The sequence below is a fragment of the Megascapheus bottae genome, chromosome 11 (assembly GCF_031878675.1).
Source record: "Megascapheus bottae isolate mThoBot1 chromosome 11, mThoBot2.hap1, whole genome shotgun sequence".
In the NCBI taxonomy this organism is placed as follows: Eukaryota; Metazoa; Chordata; class Mammalia; order Rodentia; family Geomyidae; genus Megascapheus; species Megascapheus bottae.
Genome location: NC_143519.1, coordinates 49,552,944 through 49,573,156, shown reverse-complemented (window position 1 = coordinate 49,573,156; position 20,213 = coordinate 49,552,944). Strand labels below are relative to the sequence as shown.

General features: G+C 41.9%; 2 protein-coding genes and 1 non-coding gene across 8 annotated transcripts in view; all 3 read left to right on the top strand.

The window, feature by feature from the left end:
- Nucleotides 1-5,636, top strand: part of LOC150057050 (uncharacterized) — a 69,684-nt gene extending 64,048 nt beyond the window's left edge. For 2 of the 5 annotated variants that reach the window (XM_090342239.1, XM_090342236.1), the window contains exons 8-10: nt 354-439; nt 2,188-2,232; nt 4,983-5,621. In XM_090342239.1, the coding sequence (XP_090198365.1) occupies nt 354-439; nt 2,188-2,211 (110 nt within the window). In that variant the 3' untranslated portion in view covers nt 2,212-2,232; nt 4,983-5,621. Of the gene's footprint in view, nt 1-353; nt 440-2,187; nt 2,233-4,982 lie in introns of all 5 variants that reach the window. The other 3 variants (XM_090342238.1, XM_090342237.1, XM_090342240.1) reach the window with 2 other exon arrangements.
- A 3,508-nt stretch (nt 5,637-9,144) lies between these two features.
- N4bp2l1 (NEDD4 binding protein 2 like 1) overlaps nt 9,145-20,213 on the top strand; it is a 29,224-nt gene continuing 18,155 nt past the window's right edge. For both annotated transcript variants that reach the window (XM_090342227.1, XM_090342228.1), the window contains exon 1: nt 9,145-9,404. In XM_090342227.1, coding sequence (XP_090198353.1) covers nt 9,226-9,404 — 179 coding nt within the window. In that variant the 5' untranslated portion in view covers nt 9,145-9,225. The remainder of the gene's footprint in view (nt 9,405-20,213) is intronic.
- LOC150057049 (small nucleolar RNA SNORA16B/SNORA16A family) lies at nt 18,587-18,686 on the top strand. Its single transcript, XR_016537223.1, has one exon. It is a non-coding gene; the product is annotated as a small nucleolar RNA SNORA16B/SNORA16A family (small nucleolar RNA).

The following is a 20,213-nucleotide window of genomic DNA, read 5'->3' as shown; positions in this document are numbered from 1 at the left end:
ACCACATACATAGAAAAAAGCCAGAAATGGTGCTGAGGCTCAAGTGGTAGAGCTCTAACCTTGAGAAAGTCCAAGGACAGTGCTCAGGCCCTGAGCTCATGCCCAGGACTGGCAAAAAAAAAAAGAATACGAACTATGATGTAAATTATTTTTCATATATACATAATGATTTCCATTGAATCTAGATTGTTTACTAATTGGTATCTGAAAACTTGTTTTGGCCATAGCTGAAACATATTTAAAACAGGACTTTGAACATTATACAACCCAGATACTAGGTTTGCATAGCTTCATATTTAGTGTGAAATTTTGTATGGCATTGAAGATGAAACTTGTTTCCCTTTTTCCCATAGAATCCTTATTACCTGATGACTATGTGATTCCCCTTGACTGGAAAACACTGAAAATGATCTACTTGCAGTGGAAGATGTCCGTAGAGGTAGATTATTTTTTATAAAAGCTTTGAAAGAAGGTCTTCTTTAACTTTGTGTGTGTGTGCGAACATGTACACCCATGCATATGTGTGTGTGTGCATGTGCATGTGCGCACATGCTCATGCCCATGAGTGCCAGTACTGGCATTTGAACTCAAGGTCTGGGTGCTGTCCCTGAGCTTTTCTACTCAGGGCTAGAACTCTACAACTTGAACCATAGCTCCATTTCTGATTATTTTTGCCAGTACTGGGACTTGAACTCAGGGCCTGGGCACTGTCCTTGAACACTTTTGCTCAAGGCTAGTACTCTGCCACTTGAGTCACAGCAACACTCCCAGCGTTTTCTGTTTACCAAGGAATTGAACCCGGGTTATGCATGCTAGGCAAGCACTCTACCACTAAGACACACTCCTGGCCCATAGTTCTGATTTTTTGCTGGTTCATTAAAGACAAGATTCTCAAAGACTTCATTGCCTAGGCTGGTTTCAAACTCCAATCCTTAGATCTCAGCCTCCTGAATAGCTAAGATTACAGGCATGTGCCACTGGTGCCTGGCTCTAACAAGCTTTTTTAAAAAATTAAATTGGAACAAGTGTTATATTCCTTAAATTAGAAAACACTGGGAACAGGGAGGTATTTTTTTAAACTATAAAAAGGATATATGTACACAGGTCATATATGAATGCTTTCTTTAAACTACTTCCAAGAAAAAATTTTATTTGATCCCCTTATTTTGTTGAAGTTTGTGCATTTCAGCACTGTGAATGACTGAGGTGTCCTAAATAATGTCCTGAGAGTACATTCTTCACTTCATCTGTCCTCCTGTCCAGTCTAGACCCTGTTATGAAAAGAGCAGCAGCTGCAAATTACATATATCTTTACTTGATTTGGAAACATTATTAGTGTGACTTGGTGGTCCACAGAGAGACCATCCCTACTCCTGAAGGTGCCTAGAGGAAGATTAGTTAGGATAGTTAGAAAGATGATAGAACTCTGAAAAAGCCAATAAATACTCTGACATGATGGAGTTGGCTATGTCTGTTCATGTTAGTTAACAGTGATTTAAATGATCCCTGAGATGATGCTAAGGATGTATTTTAAAATAAGTAGTAAAGTGGAAGTTTAATGAAACATGACAGAGCTAATACTTAGGATAGTAGGTATAGCTGTGTGAAAGCAAATTTGTTTTACCAGGCACCAGTGACTCACACCTGTAATTCTAGATACTCAGGAGGCTGAGATCTGAGGATCACAGTTCAAAGCCAGCTTGGGCACAAAAGTCCATGAGACTCTTATCTCTAATTAAACCACCAGAAAACTGGGAGTGACACTGTATCTCAAGTGGTAGAGTGCTAGCCTTGAGCTGAAGAGCTCAGGGACAGCGCCCAGACCCAGAGTTCAAGCTTCACGACCAACAACAACAACAAAAAAGGTAAATTTATTTGGTGTGCCTATATAGTAAAATCAAATATATATTAATGAACTTCAAATACGTGTGTATGTGTATCTATCTTATCTATCTAAATGAACTTCCTGTCTCTCTCTGTGGAAACCTTATTACTACACACACACACACACACACACACACACACACACACACACACACACATCACAGAGATTGGTATTTGTGGTTGATATTATTTTAGTATTGATATCATTTTAAGATAGTTTCTACATGAGTAAAAAGACAATGGAAACTAACCCTAGTGCCTAATATTAATCATTGCTTTATGTATTTTAATTATACTTTCTAGAAAAGACAAAAGAAGATTGGTTAAAAAATGAAAATGTCTTGAACCGTAAGTACAACTTTTCCTAGCAATTTCTCTATAATCAGAAGGGAGTGAATGTTAACATCATTTGGTTGTAATAGCTCATATGTACCTCAGGTGAAGAGTGAAATATTAAAAAAAAAATGTAGTTGTTACCATGGCAACCCTATGTGCTGTTGCCCATGTGATGTTTTCATTTCCTTTAAATGAAGATCTTTTTGTGAAATGCAACAAAGCTTAGATTATTGTGCCTACCACTTTGTTAATTATACCACATTTTAGAACATTCTGGCAACACAGAATTACATTTCCCCTCCTGGGTTGTGTGGCCAGGACTAGGGATTAGAGATATTAATTAAAGGCCACATTAAAGGATTCTCTAAGAAAGGAGGTTAAATGGATAGACATATTCATGTTTTATGTTAAACTTGACATCAGGATGACATTAAAATAAAAGCATTACACTTTTCTCCCCCAAATGCCTAAATTCTAAAACAAACACAGCTGCTACAATTTCAGTGTATATGTGTGTACATTTTGATAAGAATCAAATCTTCTGTGTAGTTACCATATGTTTTAATTCTTTACTTTAACTCTTATTTCCTAGAGTATTTTCTTTTCATTTTTCAATGAAAAAGCTTGCAAATTCAGCAAAAAATTATTTATTTATTTATTTGTGTTATTTATTTATTTTGTCAGTCCTGGGCCTTGAACTCAGGGCCTGAGCACTGTCGCTTGGCTTTCTCAAGGCTAGAGCTCTACCATTTGAGCCACAACACTACTTCTGGCTTTTTTCTATCTATGTGGTACCTGAGTCTTCAGGCATGCTAGGCAAGCACTCTACCACTAGGCCAAACTCCCAACCCAACTTGTATTTATTTGAAATTTGTTTCTGCTGAAAGAAGAGGGAGAAGAACTAGTATTTGGGAGGAAGGTTAGAGATTCAGCAAGACTTCTAGAAAATGCAGGATAAATATGATTTGGGAGATTCCAGAGAAAGGAGGTGAAAGTATTCATTTACTTATTCCATAAATATTAATTGAGTTATGGCAGATCTTGTTTTCTACAATGAACAGGAAAATATTCCTGTCTTCCAAGGGAGGAAAACTAGGAAATGAGTGTCCCTCTCCCACGAAGTCCTCTGCATGTTTTATGAAGGCACCAGTTCAAATTGTGCAAAAAGAAACACTATGCTTAGACTCCAATATGGCAGTCCTTTCTATTGGCTACATTTTAATATGTTGTGTTAAGGACACTTTCTGATTTTTGGTTTGATGGAGCTCTTCTACATGTGCTCTAAAACTGTCCTCTTAATTCTTAGGTTTTCCCTTTTAGGACATTTTATGAGTGTTATAGCCAAGTGAAAAATTTTTATAATTAATTTTGAGAAAGAAACATCTCATTTGTGTATGTCATAAAGTACTGGTGAATTGCTTTGGGGTAAATAGAAAAAGGTAATTAGTAGGAGGATCTGATTGGGTCTAGGAGTCTCAATGCCCTGTTCACTCTATAAAATATTCTCCCAACAGGTGGCCAGTGTGCTAATGCCCTAGCTTTCTTGTATAGATTTGGCATGCTAGGAAGAAGTTGTTGAGCTCCTGCTCCTGCTGCCTGGCTACAACTGCAGAAAACAAGTTCTTTCTCAGAGTCGCACTTTCTTCACCTGTAAAATGTTCAGTGCCAATCTGTTATGAGGATGTTAAAGGAGGATTTAAGTGAAATTACATGTGCAAATTACTTACCAAAATGCTAAGGATTCTCTCCTCCTAAACACCTTATTAGGTAGAAGCATTACCTTGGAAATGCCTCCTGAGAAACCAGAATTTCCATCATTTGGGGAGAAGACTATATTGGTCCAGCAAACTTAACATATTTGTATGAATTAGTGTAGTTATTATTAACCTTTTGTAGATAGTTGGTTCCTGTAATAGGAACAAGTTTTGGTTTGGGAAAGGTTGTTGGGAAAGTATGAGGAATGGGTTCTTTTTATTTTTCATTTTGATAAATATTATTTTATGTGACCAGAAGCACAGAGGCCTTGCAACTTTGTGTTTCTCCCCTGAAATTATCCTCTGGAATGGATTCTTGTGTGAGGCATATTATAATTATGTTCTCCAAAAAACACTGGAGTTAGAGTAGATATGAAAAAATAAGAAAAAAAAAGTCTCAGCAAAGTAAAATTTACTTCTGCAGAAGGATGAGCCATCAGGCAAAAAATCTGGCAAGCAAGCACACAAAGCAAGTGGGCTGTACCCCTGTTTATCTCTAATGCAACAGGCCCTGCCTGCTCTGCTCAGATTGGTTGAGCTCAGATTCACAAATCTGATCCAGATTGGCTAGTCTGAATATGGTAAAAGATATTTACATAAGATGACTTTGAAATAAGATTAACAGTACACAAGTTATCTCAAAATAGATAATCTGCCCTCTGCTATTTCTTGAACAACATGAGGTGTGTCTTAATTCCATCTTGAAAAGAAACCAGCTTAAGACAAAATTTTATATTTAAAAAAACCCTTCCTTATTATGCCAAACAGTTCTTTTCCTTAACAAGAGCTGAGCCACCTGGCCAAAATAGGAACTTTTAAGCCACACTCTTTGGTAGAATAGACAGTTTTTCTCACAAGCAGAACCAGGAGACCAGGACAGAATTAAGTGCAGGTGGGCCAGGGGAAAGGTAAAATGAGGGCAGGCTAGGCGGGGAACCTGAAAACAAATTCAGTTCCTGTACTTACCTTGTACTTTGCCTGTACTTGTCTGATTTTGTTTGTTTGTAGCGGAGCTCCACCTCACTGCAGTTCCTGATTCTGGAGAAAAGTCTGCAAATTCAGAACTGGCCCTGAGAGACACACCCATCGGACACCTAAACTGGCTTGGGTGTTCTTGATAAGTTATCTGAATAATAATTTAAAAAAAAAACATAAGAGGTAATAATTTAAACACTTATCTATCTAGTTTTCAGCATTTGCCTTTCTTTGTTTTATTGGAGAAAGTAAGGCACAGAAAAATTGAGTAGCTTATTTTTAAAATTATATCAGTATTGGAAGAGTAGACCCTATAAGCAAATATTGGTAGAATTTGGAAATCCAAAAGGCTCTGAAAACCAAAAGTTGTTTTTGTTGTGTTTTTTTTTTCTGGTGATAAAATGCACAATAATGTTTATACTCTTGTTTTCCATATATTTTTATTGTAATTGTAATTGATAGAAGGGTTACCATTATATTCACCAGGTAGAAGGTGCATTACTTCACATTGATACCCTTTCTCATGTCTTGGTCCCCATTTCCTCCCCACACCCCTACCCCTCATCTTGTTTTCTCCCCTTCCCTATCCGATTTCAAATAAACAAAAACACATATATACAATATATCAGATAACAAGGTGAAATACTGTAACAATATGAGGTAACCAAGGGACAGCAAAAGAGATGAGAGATAACATAGTACATTAAGGGCAACAATCACTCATTATATGGCTTTTATTTCTATATCCTGGAGGTCCTTTCATTTAGTGTCATACTATATGGCCTTATATATCTAGGTTTTGTTCTATTGTAAATCTCTGCTAGGAGATCCCAAGGTTTCTACTAATTATGACAAATGATGGAAACCATTGAGCCTATGTTCCTTTGAGTCTGGCTTACTCTTTCTGACAGCAGCATAGAATTCCATTGTATATAAATACCACATCTTGTTGATCCACTCATCAACTGAGGGGCATCTGGGTTGGTTCTATATCTTTGCTATGGTAAATAGTGCTGCAATGGACATCACTGTGCTAGTGGATTTAGTATGTCCTTGTTTCTGGGCAATTGGGTAAATGCCTAGTAGTGGAATTGCTGGGTCATAGAGGAGTTCTATGTTTAGTCTTTTGAGGAACTGCCATACTGCTTTCCATAGTGGCTGAATGAGTTTGCACTTCCTTCAACAGTGTAGTAGTAATCCCTCCTGGCCACATCCCCACCAGCATCTATTGTTATTAGATTTCTTGATCATTGCCATTCTAACTGGAGTGAGGTGGAATCTTAGAGTTGTTTTGATTTGCTTTTCTTTTATGGCCAGAGATGTTGAGCATTTCTTCATGTGTCTATAGGCCATTTTTATTTCTTCTTCAGAGAAGACTGTTTAAGTCTTTGGCCCATCTTTTAATAGGATGGTTGTTTCTTTGGAGATTAGTTTTGGATATTTATACTCTTATAAACATATTGATAATATCATGCCATCTTCACCCATCCCCAGAACTCTTCATTTTGTAAAATTGTGGCTCTATATCCTGTAAACAATAACTCCCCATTCTTTACCCTCCTGATCTTTGGCAAGCACTTTTGTTTTTAAAATAATTTTAAAAAATTAATTTGTCAAGCTGGGCAGTGGCTCAAGCTACTCAGAGGCTGAGATCTGAGGATCAAGGTTCAAAGCCAGTCCTGGAACAAAAGGACCTGAGACTCTTATCTCCAATTAACCTCTAGAAAACAGGAAATGGGGCTTGGCTCAAGGGTAGAGTGGTAACCTTGGGCTGAAGAGATCAGGGACAGTGCCCAGGCCCAGAGTTCAAGCCCCATGACTTACAATGATAATAATAATAATAATAATGATAATAATAATAATAATTTATCAGCAAAGACTGACCAAAAACAGATAGAAGGTTAGTTTTACTCTTTATTTGTCCCATTTGGTATGTATTCAATTCATTTCACTGAAGAAATACTGATGTGTTTCATTACTAAGGGCTGCCTCTCCCCTTCCCCCTCTCAGAATATTAGGTAATGTGTGTACCTGTATGCTCTATTACTTCAAACAAACATTTTCTGAGTTCTGTAACAGCTGACTTTCAGGATTCTGGTTTGAGACTAAGGGCCTATCACATATTAGAGGCCATTATTAGTATTTATTATTTTGATTGTACTTTGGCTTAGTAGTACTTAAAATATAAAAATTAAAAATGTAAATTAAGGATGGTTGTCTACTTAATGTTAAGTATGTAGATATTTCCTTCATCCTTCATTTTCAGAAAGAGTATTCTAAGCTCTTATCCTATGCTGCTCCTTACAGATCTTGTTTTATCTTCTACTAGGAGCTACTCTGTGGGCTTGGGAGAAGGGATGTGTATTTGTTTCTTTTTGAGATTGTGTTAGGGATTAAACCCAGTGCCTTATACCTGCTCTGCCATAGAATTACATTATGCTGAAACTTTAGTGTTTATTTATCTTTTCTTTTGCCTCCCTCTCCCACCTCTCTCTCCCCCTCTCTTTCCTTATCTCTCTCTCTTTTTTTTTTTTTGCCAGTCCTGGGCTTGAGCTCAGGGCCTGAGCACTGTCCTTGGACTTTCTCAAGGCTAGAGCTCTACCACTTGAGCCTCAGCACCACTTCCGGCTTTTTTCTGTATGTGGTACCGAAGAATTGAACCCGGGTCTTCATGCATGCTAGGCAAGCACTTTAACCACTAGGCCAAACTCCCGGCCCTCTCTCTCTTTTTCTTTGCCAGTACTAAGGCTTGAACTCGGGTTCTGGTGCTTTCACTTGATTGGTGCTCAACCACTTAAGCCTTACCTTTCTGCTCAAGCTGTTATCTTGGAACCACCATTTTCAGATCTCAGCCTACTGAGTAGTGGGGCTTACAAGTGTAAGTCACCAGTGCCAAACCTGATACTCATTTCTTAAACAGACTTTGAGCTCACCTTGCAATTTAGAACCTACTTCCAGTTCCAGATTTTCCAGTTCTTGAGGTTTCTGAACTGTGCCTGATAAATTGTGTTTCTTGGCTCTATAATTTAAGGGTTTTGGGGGTCAACTCAATACTTGGGCTTTTGCTCTCTAATCAAAATTCTGTTGCCATGTTCTTCTTTCTCTCTTTTTATAGATTGTTTAAAAAATATCTTTAAAGAAAGCCTTAAATTAACTTTATATCTTAGTATGGTTTCAACACGGAAGTGATTAGTTCAATTATCTGTCATCCTTTTTAGAAATTTAGTACTTTATTTTAAATAGCTCAATATTTCCCCTATCTTTACTTTATACAGTTTTCTAGTCCATTTTGCTTCTGGACAGACTTCACTCGCAGGGTTGGTTTCCTCTGGGGCTGCTGGAACCCATGTGAATCAACCTTCCCTTTCCTCTGGGATGGGACTGACATATTCGGTATTGCTTTTCTTTCCTGTTTATATTTCCTTTTACCGCTTTCTTCCAATGGCAGCGATCAGCCATTGGCTTTCACCAGCTCCTGAAGCCTAGAACTTAGTTCTCTATAAATGATTCTAGCAAACACGGACACCACTAGATATGAGCAACAGTTCCCAGAGAAGCTGACTCTTTTCATGGGTTCCTGAGCATTAGCTCTATGACACTGGGCATAAACCCACCTGAGCCTTAAAATGTGTGGTTTTTTTCTGGGGGTGGGGAAGAAGAAGAAAATTAAAGTGAAAGAGGCAACAAGCTTTCTAAGAATATTTCTGGCAGAAAGACAGGACTAAACAAAAGTAGAGATATAGGTCCTTGGATGGGTCAGTTTCCGCCCTGGGAACACCAGCCAGGTGTCGGCGCGCATAAACTGGGGGCCACAGTGGGTTTTAAGTTTACTATTGAAGATGCTGTGCATATTCCTTAGTTGTCCACGAATCACTTCACTTTTAGAGTCTAGGTCAGTCGGAGGCGAGACGGCAAAGTGTTTCAAAATTCACTGTGTGTTTGAGTCTCTGTGTATTGGCCGTGGGGAAATGTCCAGCGTCCAGCCGGACAAGATCCCTTGTCCTCCGGGGCGAAGGACGCGGTGGGGGGGCAGTGGAGTAGAGGGGGCTGCTCCACCCACGTGTTCCGGGCTGTCAGTCTCCCCGGGTCCCCAGCCGGCAGGTAGGGACGCCCCCTCCCACGCAGCGCGGTTCCGGCTGGTGGGAGGGAGGGGCTGGGCTCCGAGCGCCGCCCCTCCATCTATCACATGGCCGGAGAGTCACAAAAACAACAGCTTCGGCCAAGACCGTGACTTCTGGAAAGAGAGCCCAGGCCCTGGCAGTCAGCCCCCCTCCCCATGGAGGACAGTTTTCTTGAATCCTTCGGGAGGCTGAGCCTCCAACAGCAGCAGCAGCAGCAGCAGCCGCCGCCTCCTCGGCCGCCCCCACGGGGGACACCTCCGCGTCGCCACAGCTTTAGGAAACACCTCTACCTCCTGCGCGGCCTCCCGGGCTCGGGGAAAACCACACTGGCCAGGTAATGACAGCGGCCTGGGCGCCGGCGCGCGGCTGGGGCCACAGAGCACCCAGCCGAGCTTGCCCCTGCCCGCTGCGCTCCCGGGAGCCGCTCGCACCCCTGCCGCGGGCGCCCACCCTGCCCCAGGCCCCGGGCCCAGCCCGATCCTCGGCCGCGCGGGGACCCCACGTCCTCCCGCTCCCCCGGCGCCCCAGGCCGCGGGCTCCGAGGAGAGGAGGGCGCTTATCTTGTTGGTTGCCCGCTGCGTTTCCCCGGGAGGATGGAGCTCGGCACTGCGCCGCGCGCGAGCCCCAGATGGCACTGGCGCTTCCCCGCCGCCGTGCCCGGCCTAGTGCCAACCGGGCAGCCTTCGCCGCCCCCGGCCTCCCCCGCCTCCCTAGAGTCGGGGAGGCCCGCAGGGACTCTTCTTCGGGAAAACTCGGTGGCGACTGCAGAGAAAACCTGCTCGCCCACCGGCGCACAGGCAGCCGCCACAGTGCGTCGTCAACAGGCGATCCTAAGCCTGGATCCGGGCGGGCTAGGGGCGACTGGGAACCGGGGCTGCACTGGCCTCGGGCCGGGGGTGCTTGCGGCCCGTTTTGGAAATCAGTAGATTGGGGACGGCCTGCGTTTACTTTAGCAGCTGAGAAGGCGCACAGGTGCCCGGGGGAGGGGGCTGGCGGTGCCACCAGCGATCGTCACTGCCGGAGACTCGCTATGGGCGCCCAAATTCGTTTACTTGGAAATTGCGTAAGCCAGCTGCTCTCCCTGTACCAGGTCAGCGAGAATTGCGCGGGCTCCTTGCCCGCTGCCGACTTGCTAGGCCCACCGCTCCAGCCTGAACGCCCACCACTCCCTACCTTGCACTTGATGTTCCAGCAACGTTGAACTGTTGATCTGTAAACCAAGCTGCCTGACTTGCCACATCTGCCTTTACCCAACTGATACTGCTAGTCTTCCCAAACTCAGCTGTTACCTTACTGGCTGCAGCTGCCTCATCCTCCAGTACCTCCACTGCTTGGCTTCATGTGTACAGCTCTGTGACTTGAGCTTAGTTTTTTGCACATGGTTTTGTTTATGCTACTGGGAGATTTTTAAAGGCCAGGGGCCTTATCCAGTCCTGCCATGCACACACTAGGTATTCAATAGTGGAAGTGGTCCCTTACTCTCCCTGCAACTGCTGAAAAGTGGAAGTGGTCTGCAGGCCCTAACTGGTTTCCATGGTGACCTTAGGTAAAGGCCCAAGTCCTTCAGATGAAGATGTGGATGCAAGGGAGCACTGGCAGACCCCTAGGGTGAGACAGGTGAGACAGGTTTTAATTAGGATTCAGCATATTTTGTGGAGAAGAGGCCTTTAGCCACAATCACATTTCATGAGCAGATGACAGGGCTTCCTGACTTGTGGATGGCACAGGTTCCCTTTTCTGAATTACATAGTCATGGGGTGACCTCCCCTGAGCTACAGGAAATGGAAGATGCACATAGGGAGGGAAGCCTCCTTGGAACTTCTCAGAGCTTAGCTGTTTTGTGACACAACCGTGGTGGGCACATCTGTTACCAACCAAGTATCTAGATGTCAAATCCTGTTTCATTTCACTTTCTTTTTGGTGATTCACGATCTATCACACACTGAGTGTAAAGGAAGGAAGCAAACATTTTGGGCCAGGTTTTGTTTCTAACCATATGGGGACAGGAAGCAATTAACCAGTGGAAGGTGTGTAGAGTGGAATATGAGGTTGATGAACCTTCTCTGGAAAGCAAAGTAGGTGTAGCTTGGGTGGTCACTAAGGTCTTTGCTAGCTTTAATTTTCTACACTTTCAGGATTTTATTCCCTGGCTGTTCTTTGATTGGGCAGCAGACATGGGATAAGATACCAACTAATCGTTGTAGGGACTCCTGGAGTGAGAAGTGGCCCTGGAGGTGAAGATTGGGCCTTGGATCTCCAGCTGCTAACTGGCTGGCAACTCTGAGCAATCATCTAGCTTCCCCCGGCTTTATGTTTCTTGTAAGTGACAAAGAGGTGAGAGGACTTATGAAAGATCCTTCCAATCCTACATTTGCACTTGGCAATCTTAAAAATATCTAGGTTAAGCCCGGTGCCCATGGTGCAAGGCTGTAATTCTGGCTACTCAAGAGGCTGAGATCTGAGGATTACAGTTTGAAGCCAGCCAGGGCAAGAAACTCACTGTGAGACTCTTCTCTCCAATTAACAACTCAAAACTGAAAGTGAAGCTGTGGCTTAAAGTAATGGAGTGCTAACTTTAGCAAAAGAGCTCAGGGACTGACATAGGTCCTGAGTTCAAGCCTCACAAGTGAAAAAAAAAAAGGACTAGGTAAAGAACACTGACCATAGAATCAACGTCTGGCTTCATATCCAAGGTCTACAGCTCAGAAGCTATGCTATTGACTTAACACAGTGCTTCAATTCCCACTTCTATTCAGTGAGGTTATCTGCCTTTTCTACCACAGAAGGCTATTGCTATGGGGACTTTAATCTGTCTCTCCATATCTTGAGGTATTGGTTACTGCTTAAGTTATTAAGAAGCTTTTTGCCCTCCTGAGAAGCCTGGCTGAGAAGTGAAGACAGCTGGAGTAGACTACGAGTCTCCCTTTATGCTGGGCATTGGCAATACTGAGGATGAGGAGCATTGGCCTGATTTGCATTTATAGAAAGTATGAGGAGCAAGCAAAGCTTCAGGCCACAGCTCATCAAGACAGAGGCTGGAGCCAGGATAGAGTGGTGTCACAGGTGTGGCATCTGTAGGAGCTTCCTTCCCACCTTATTTTGATAGAGTGGGAGGAGAATGACTATATATATATATATATACACACACACATATATATATATATACATACACACGAACAAATGCATGTGTATAGGAAATGCATGTGTATAGGAAATAGTAAAAATGTAAGGTATCATGTATCTGTTGAATTCTGGGAAATTCACATTTTCTCTAAATGTTTTAAAAAATTTCTATAATAAACATGTATATCTTAAATCAAATGAATAAAGCAATTTTCTTTAAAACTTAGAGGAAATCAATTTTTAACCGATGTTGGATGTATCCTTTTTTGTTTCAGCTACATCTCTCATTTGATTAAAGAACTAATAAAATATTTGAAATTAGAATTATGTCTTCTCTTTCAAATCAGTATTAGATTTCTATACCTTTCACTTATGCTTTCATAGCTTGAAGTAGCTAGGATGTGGAAAATATCTGTTTAAATTCTTTGTGTTCATTTAAAGAACAATTGAGGTTTGTCTGGTTCAAAAAATGTTAAGCACATCTAAGTATGAACACATTAGTTTTAAGCCAAGTACTAGTGGCTCATGCCAGTAATCCTAGGTACCTAGGAGGCGGAAATCTGAGGTTCCTGGTTTGAAGCCAGCCTGGTCAGGAAAGTCTGTGAGACTCTTATCTCTAATTACTCATCAGAAAACAGAAGTGGCCCTGTGGCTCTCTGGAGGTGGTATTGCTCTAGCTCTGAAAAATAAAGCTCAGGGACAATGCCCAGGCCCTGAATTGAAGCCAAAGGACCAACAAACAACAACAACGAAAACAAACTGAAAAAATTAGTTTTATTGTCTCTATTTAAATGTTTTTAAAATAAGTTGTTACCATTGACCTGTAAAGTTCTACTTCCAGGAATTCATTCTAAGGAAATAATTGGACAAGCACATGCTGATGCTGGGATTTTCATCATTTTGTATAACAGGAAAAATGCAAGCCAACTTAAGTATTCAGAAATAGAGGATTGGCTTAAAAGTAATGTAGTCATTGACATAGATATATGGTTGAACTGTAATGCATTCTTCTAACACATACAGATGCATACACACATATGCCATTTTCTGCCTAAAGAAAGAGTTCTGCATAGATAAATGTATGAGAAGATAGATACCAATTAGTTCTTGACTTTAAACATAGACAACATGAAATGAGGTTGTATGACAAAGCTTTTATTACTAAATAGATGTCATTTTCCCTTTGAAAAGGTTTTCCTAGGTTAATTCTTAGCTGGAATTAAAATTATTACATTTTATGTTATCAATTGTATTAGTTACCACATAAACCAACGTAGGTCACTTGGTTTTTCTCGGTACCTTGGATTCTTTTCGCATATTTGAGTTAGCATCCCAATAATATGTTTACTTCAAGTATTTTCAATACTACAATAAACTAAGAGCCTATGATGCTGTGTTCACTAAGCACTTTGGGATGTTTTTGTTACCAATTATTACTTATTATCAGTCACTAATCCACAGTAATAGTGTTCAGTCAGTAGTTATTAGACACTTGCTTAGTGGGGCATATGCCAGCTAGGAATAACAGCAGAAGCCCATACAAGACTAATCAGGGTATCAGGGATCACTACCCTTCTGTGGGTGAGGCAGGTCCAGCAGGGAGTAGCAGCTTATGATGTTCAAGGCCAAGGAATCTGGGAAGAGGATTAAAGCTAACTAGATAGGCTCTTCCCTGTGAGGATAGTTCTTGCATTGGCATTGAAGGGGAGGATGTAAAGGGGTGAGAGAAGAGCTGGATGTTCTGCTTGGTGAAGGGGAGGGATTATAGCAGCAAGGGTTCACCCTAGGGAAGCACAGGGCCAGATTATGGAGAGCATTAAAAGCTGGACAGGGGCTGGGAACATAGCCTAGTGGTAGAGTGCTTCGTTAGCGTGCATGAAGATCTGGGTTCAATTCCTCGGTACCACATACTCAGAAGAAGCCAGGAATGGTACTGTGGCCCAAGTGGCAGAGGACTAGCCTTGGGCAAAAGTGTCTAAGAACAGGGCTGGGAGTTTGGCCTAGTGGTAGAGTGCTTGAGGACTAGCCTTGGGCAAAAGTGTCCAGGAACAGGGCTGGGAGTTTGGCCTAGTGGTAGAGTGCTTGTCTAACATGTATGAAGTCCCAGGTTTGATTCCTCGGTACCACATACATAGAAAAAAATCCAGAAATGGTGCTGTGGCTCAAGTGGTAGAGCTCTACCCTTGAGAAAGCCCAAGGACAGTGCTCAGGCCCCGAGTTCAAGGCCCAGGACTGGCAAAAAAGTGTCCAAGAACAGTGCCCAGGCCCTAAGTTCAATTCAGGACCTGGGCACTGTCCCTGAGCTTTATTTTTCAGAGCTAGAGCAATACCACCTCCAGAGAGCCACAAGGCCACATATCAATAAAAGCCAAGAGTGGCTGCAGTGCTCTAATATATCCTTTGCAATGCTCTACTTCCTTTCTGGGACCATTGCTATTGCCTTGAACCATGGGTTTAGTTAGGTGCAAAGGATGCTTGCTGTCAGCTGTCTTGTAGTTGTTGTCTTCCTCTCCTCCTCCTCCTCCTCCTCCTCCTCCTCCTCCTCCTCCTCCTCCTCCTCCTCCTCCTCCTCTTCTGCTGCTGCTGCTGTTGCTGCTGCTGCTTCTGCTTCTGCTTTTCTTTCTTTGGTTTTGTTTTTTTGTTGTTTTTTTTTTTGCCAGGCCTCGGGCTTGAGCTCAGGGCCTAAGCACTGTCCTTGGGCATTCTCAAGGCTGGCACTCTACTACTTGAGCCATAGTACCACTTCTGTTTTTTTTCTGTGTATGTGGTACCAATAATTGAACCCAGGGCCTCATACGTGCTAGGCAAGCACTCTTACTACTATGCCACACTCCCAGCTTTGTCTTGTCTTTTTATTCACATCCCATTAAGAGAAGTACTATTTCCTTATTTCTTGATACAAGAATTTTTTTGTGAAAGGATGACACAATGGTGAACAGATGGGGATTAAAGTATACTTCATACATAGTGAAATCTGGAAGCAGTGAGCACATGGGACCAGTTAGTTTTTCTAACTAGTGCATAGCTCAAACCCCAAAACACACTGTGTCCTGCAGAGTTCCTAACCAGCAGACCCGGACCATGGTGCCATTATTTATGAGACCATAGCTTTCATAAATAAAAGCATGATCAAAATAGAAAGTCTGAAGCACTCCAGTAATTGTGTATTAAAATAGAGTAGCAGAGCAGGTGACATCTCAGATCTTTAGGCATTTTGGTTAACTTGGAAAATAGCTACAAGGGTTTTTTTATATTTTTCATAAATTTTCTAAGATGAATCCTAAATCTCCTCACTGGAGAGACTCCTGGTCATCTCTCTCTGGAGATTGGGATGAGTGATGATGGTAGTGCTATCCACATTTTACAAGGACTGGGAGAATACAGGGCAATGTGGGCTTATGGTGACTTACTGGAAGGCCATATCAGGGGACATTGCCTAGCTGTGCATTCCACTGACCATGGAGCTGTGGGGAAAATGGAAGACTACCTTGTTACATAGGGATGGATAGTACCACAGGTGTGGGGGTGACATGAATGGAGGTAGGAGTAGGTGAGGAAATGAACAAGAAAGAATATTTTCCCAGACTTACCCAGAAGCTCCCAGTAAGTTCCTGAAGTTCTGAAAAGGTTACACATCCTTATCAGGGTCTGAGGGCTCCATTCATTCATTCATTCATTCATTTATTTGCTGGTCCTGAGGCTTGAACCCAGGGTCTGGATACTGTTCTTGGGCTTTCTCAAGGCAAGTGCTCTACCATCTGAGGCACAGCACCACTCTGGCTTTTTTCTGTGTATGTGGTACCAGGGAATGGAACCCAGGGCTTCATGCATGCTAGGCAAGCACTCTACAACTAGGCCAAACTCCCAGCCCCTTCTGTTTATATTTTTAGGCCAGATGTTTGCCTTCTACATCAAAGGAAAATGATAGTTGGGAGCTGTGGGTGGTGGGAAGAGGGTGTTGCTGGTGACAAAATTATGGTAGGTCACTATGTTGTATAATTAAAAACATTTAGAGCTGAGCACTGTGGCTCATACCTGTAATCCTAGCTACTCAAGAGGCTGAGGATCAAGGTTCAAAGCCAGCCCCAGCACTAAAGAACCTATAGAACATGAGACTCTTATCTTCAATTAATCACTAGAAAAGGGGAAGTAGGGTTGTGGCTCAAGGGGTAGGGTGGCAGCCTTGAGCTGAAGAGTTCAGGGACAGAGCCCAGGCCCAGAGTTCAAGCCCCATGACCCACAAAACAAAACAAACAACAACAAAAAACAAATAAAAAACAAACAAAAATTTAGAGACCCTGTTAAGTGAACTTGGATTTGAAATATCTGGGTAAGGAAGTTTACATTTTATTTGTTATTTGTCACTATGAATGAGATGTGTTTCTTCTAATTAAGAAAGTATTACCCAAAAAACCCCTCAAAACCAAAACCTATTTTTGTTGGTGTGTACCAATGGGGGCAATGGGAGGCGTGATATATATATATATATATATATATATATATATATATATATATATATATAGTTTTTTTTTTTTTTGGCCAGTCCTGGCTTGAGCTCAGGGCCTGAGCACTGTCCTTGGGCTTTCTCAAGACTAGAGCTCTACTACTTGAGCCTCAGCACCACTTCCGGCTTTTTTCTTTGAATGTGGTACGGAGGAATCGAACCCAGGTCCCCGTGCATGCTAGGCAAGCACTCTACCACTAGGCCAGACTCTCAGCCCGAGATTTATATTTTTAAATAAGTATAGGTATTTATCCTGATTATGATGTATTTGAGAGATATTTCATTTTCCAACTCCCAAGTTTCTAACTATGCTCACATGATAGGATAATTATTACTTAAGTCTCTTTTTACAATTTTATTGGGCTTTTCTGGCACCTTTCTAGGACTGTTTGGAGTATAGATGAACTTAATAAGAAATTAATTTTTTAAATTATCCCAAGTTATCTAAAGATACGTAGGACCAGTGGAATTAAGGAAACAGTATGCTAAACAACAAAAAAAACTAGTCTATGACTGGGAATTTGACTTAGCGATAGAGTGTTTGTCTAGCATGCATGAGGCCTTGGGTTCCATTCAACAAAAAATTAATAAAATTAATTTTTAAAATGTCAAAAGACTAGTCTAATTTCTTATTGTTCCTTCGTAAGGTTTTCTATCGGATGATGTATTGGCTTGGGGTGAAGGCTATCTTTTTATCAAGGTAAGAACCTGGGAAAGGGGAAGAGAGACCGGAAGAAGGAAAAGGTAGTAGCCTCAGTTACTGAGTGCCCCTGCATATGTGACTCTTTACAGACCCAAGTTTATTGGATATTCAAAAAAATCTCATAATATACAGGAGATGATTTTTATTTCATAGATGAGAACATTAGGTCAGAGCATCACATGGATTATGAGATGGGGTAACTTACCTACCTCATCACAGTTGTTTTTGGGCAAATGTTCTCCCATCCACTTTTCACAGCCAGTAGCAGTTCTACTGAGGTGTAAGTGTTCAGTTTCAGTGTTCTTTTCCCACATGTTTTAAAGATATGATGAAGAGATTCTTAATGGGGCTTTCTCTGCTACCTAAAGTAATGCCTCTCCAGCATTCTTTGTCCTCTTTGGCTCTCTCTCTCTCTCTTTCTATATATATATAGATATATCTATCTATATCTATATATAAATATAGATAGATAGATAGATAGATAGATAGATAGATAGATGTATTTTAAAGTAGACTGTAACCTTCATGAGACATAAGGTTTTTGACATTAGGAACTTTACTGTGTTCAGCCCCTGAAAGATGGCCTGGCACATTGTAGGCTCTCACTAAAATTGGACGGAAGGATTTGGTAATGGAAGGCAAAGTTAGATGCTTCCTAAGAGGTGGAAGCTTAACTCTCTGCATGGCTCTTGAGTTAAGAACAAAACCAAAGCCAATAATTTTATTTATATAGAGGTAAGATTAGGGGGTTGAGGTTTGAGGCCAGCTAGATATAAAAGTTTGCTAAGCTCTAGCTCAACCAATGGTGAGGTATGGTAGCATATGCGGATTATCCCAGCTCTGTGGGAAGCATAATGGCTAGGAGCAGCAAAACACATCTGCCATTTCTACTGACACAAGGAAAACAAGTAGGAGGATTACAGTCCAGACCATTCTGGGCATAAGCTGAGACTCTGTCTTGAAAATAACCAATGCCACTTCTGGCTTTTTTCTATGTATGTGGTACCTAGGAATTGAACCCAGGTCTTTGTGCATGCTAGGGAAGCACTCTACCACTAGGCCAAACTCCCCCCCCCCTTTTTTTTAAACATATGAAACGATGGTTGTCCCAGCTCCTTTACCTTGTAAACCACCAAAACGAAACCAACAACGAAAACCCCCCAAACCCTAGGATCAAAGACTCAGCTATGGTCCCTTATAAACTAGTTACAAAAGTGAACATTTTCCTGGATGTCTACTCTTGTGTTATCTGTAACTGACCTGTGACATTTTGTGAAAGGACAGCTGACAATGATGTAGTAAGATGCGCGTGTCTGATTCCTTCTCCAGTTTTGAGCATGACTGGATTAACCAACAAAAGGGATGCACAGAGAGAGAAAGAGATGGGGTGGGGAAGGAAGAAGAGGGAGAGTGAGTGGGGGAGGGAGAGGGAGAGGGGGAGGGAGGAGAGACCAGTATCATTGCTACATTACCACATGCAAGGGTGTAGGAGAGGCTTCCCCTGGCCAGAGTGAAGGGGGACCACACTGACACCTGGCATTGAAGGCTGTTGGGGTGTCTGATTTTAGATTTCACAAACATGAAGAGTAATGACAGGAGTAAACCCCAGTGGGATGGACCAGAAATATATCAGTGGTGCCCACAGCCTTGGTAGCTTGGCGACACTGGTGAGGCTGGCAGTGACAGAGGCTGTCTCTGCCAGGGCAGGGCTCAACCCAAGTGTGGTGGTTGGCAATACCTGGCTTTAGAGGACTCTGCCCCCAGGGGCAGGATCCTGATTCTCCTGCCCACATGCTGCTGTGTTTACTACTTCCAGCTGATTCCAGTAGCATCCAGAGGAAGGGCTGGGGTCCAAAAAGAATTATCAGTAGTAGGCTCTCTGGGGGGATGAAACTAAAATTTGCTTGAAATTCTCATTATAATAGATTACATGTTCTCACATAGTTTGCAATCCCATAAAATGATTTGTGTAATGATGGAGATTATTATATTTAAGAGCTATTGATATATTTGAGAAGTATTTACTAACTCCCACATGTCTGGCATGGTTATAGGTGGTTAGATTAAAACATAGGACAGAAAAGGCAAACTTCCTTCATGGAATATGTGTTTGGTCAGAGGGAAGCCTTTTTGAAGGAAAGAAGGTAAAAGGGCTGCCAAAGCACCCTTACTTAGGATGTAACCCCAGGACCACACACTTGTGAATGTGTTGCCACTGAAACTTATTCATGGCTAGATAAATAATGAACAATCTAAGCATCACTAAAGAAGGGCAGAAAAATCCTTGCTTATTTTGTTGCACTCAAATCTAGTAGCTTAGTGTGGTGCCAGAAAGGGTTTTCATTCAGCTGTGTCACTCACTGTTCTATGCTTAGTAGACAGTTTAATGATAGTGCTTATCCCCTAAAAATTGTAAAGTCATTCAAACAGTGCTTATGACAAAATAAGCACTTAATAAACAGTAGCTGTGTTATTGCCTGTGTTTAAAGAGGTACTATGTAGGTGTTAAAGTAATGGACTTAGTCTGTAGATCAACATGAAGAGATTTATAAAATGCATAATGCTCTTGCACTTGGCAAATATTTACTGAGTGACTACTATGTTCCAGGCAGTGTTCTAGGTACTTAGGAATCACCAGTGAACAAAATAAAGATACTGCCCAGGTGGACCTTATATGCCAGAGGTAGGGGAATGGATATAGAACATGAGGGCATTTATGTTGTGCTATGAGGTCATAAGTCTCTGGGAGAAGGAAAGCAAAGCATGGTAAAAGTGTTTGGAAATGGGACTGAGGTGTGGCGTCAGTTGACTTG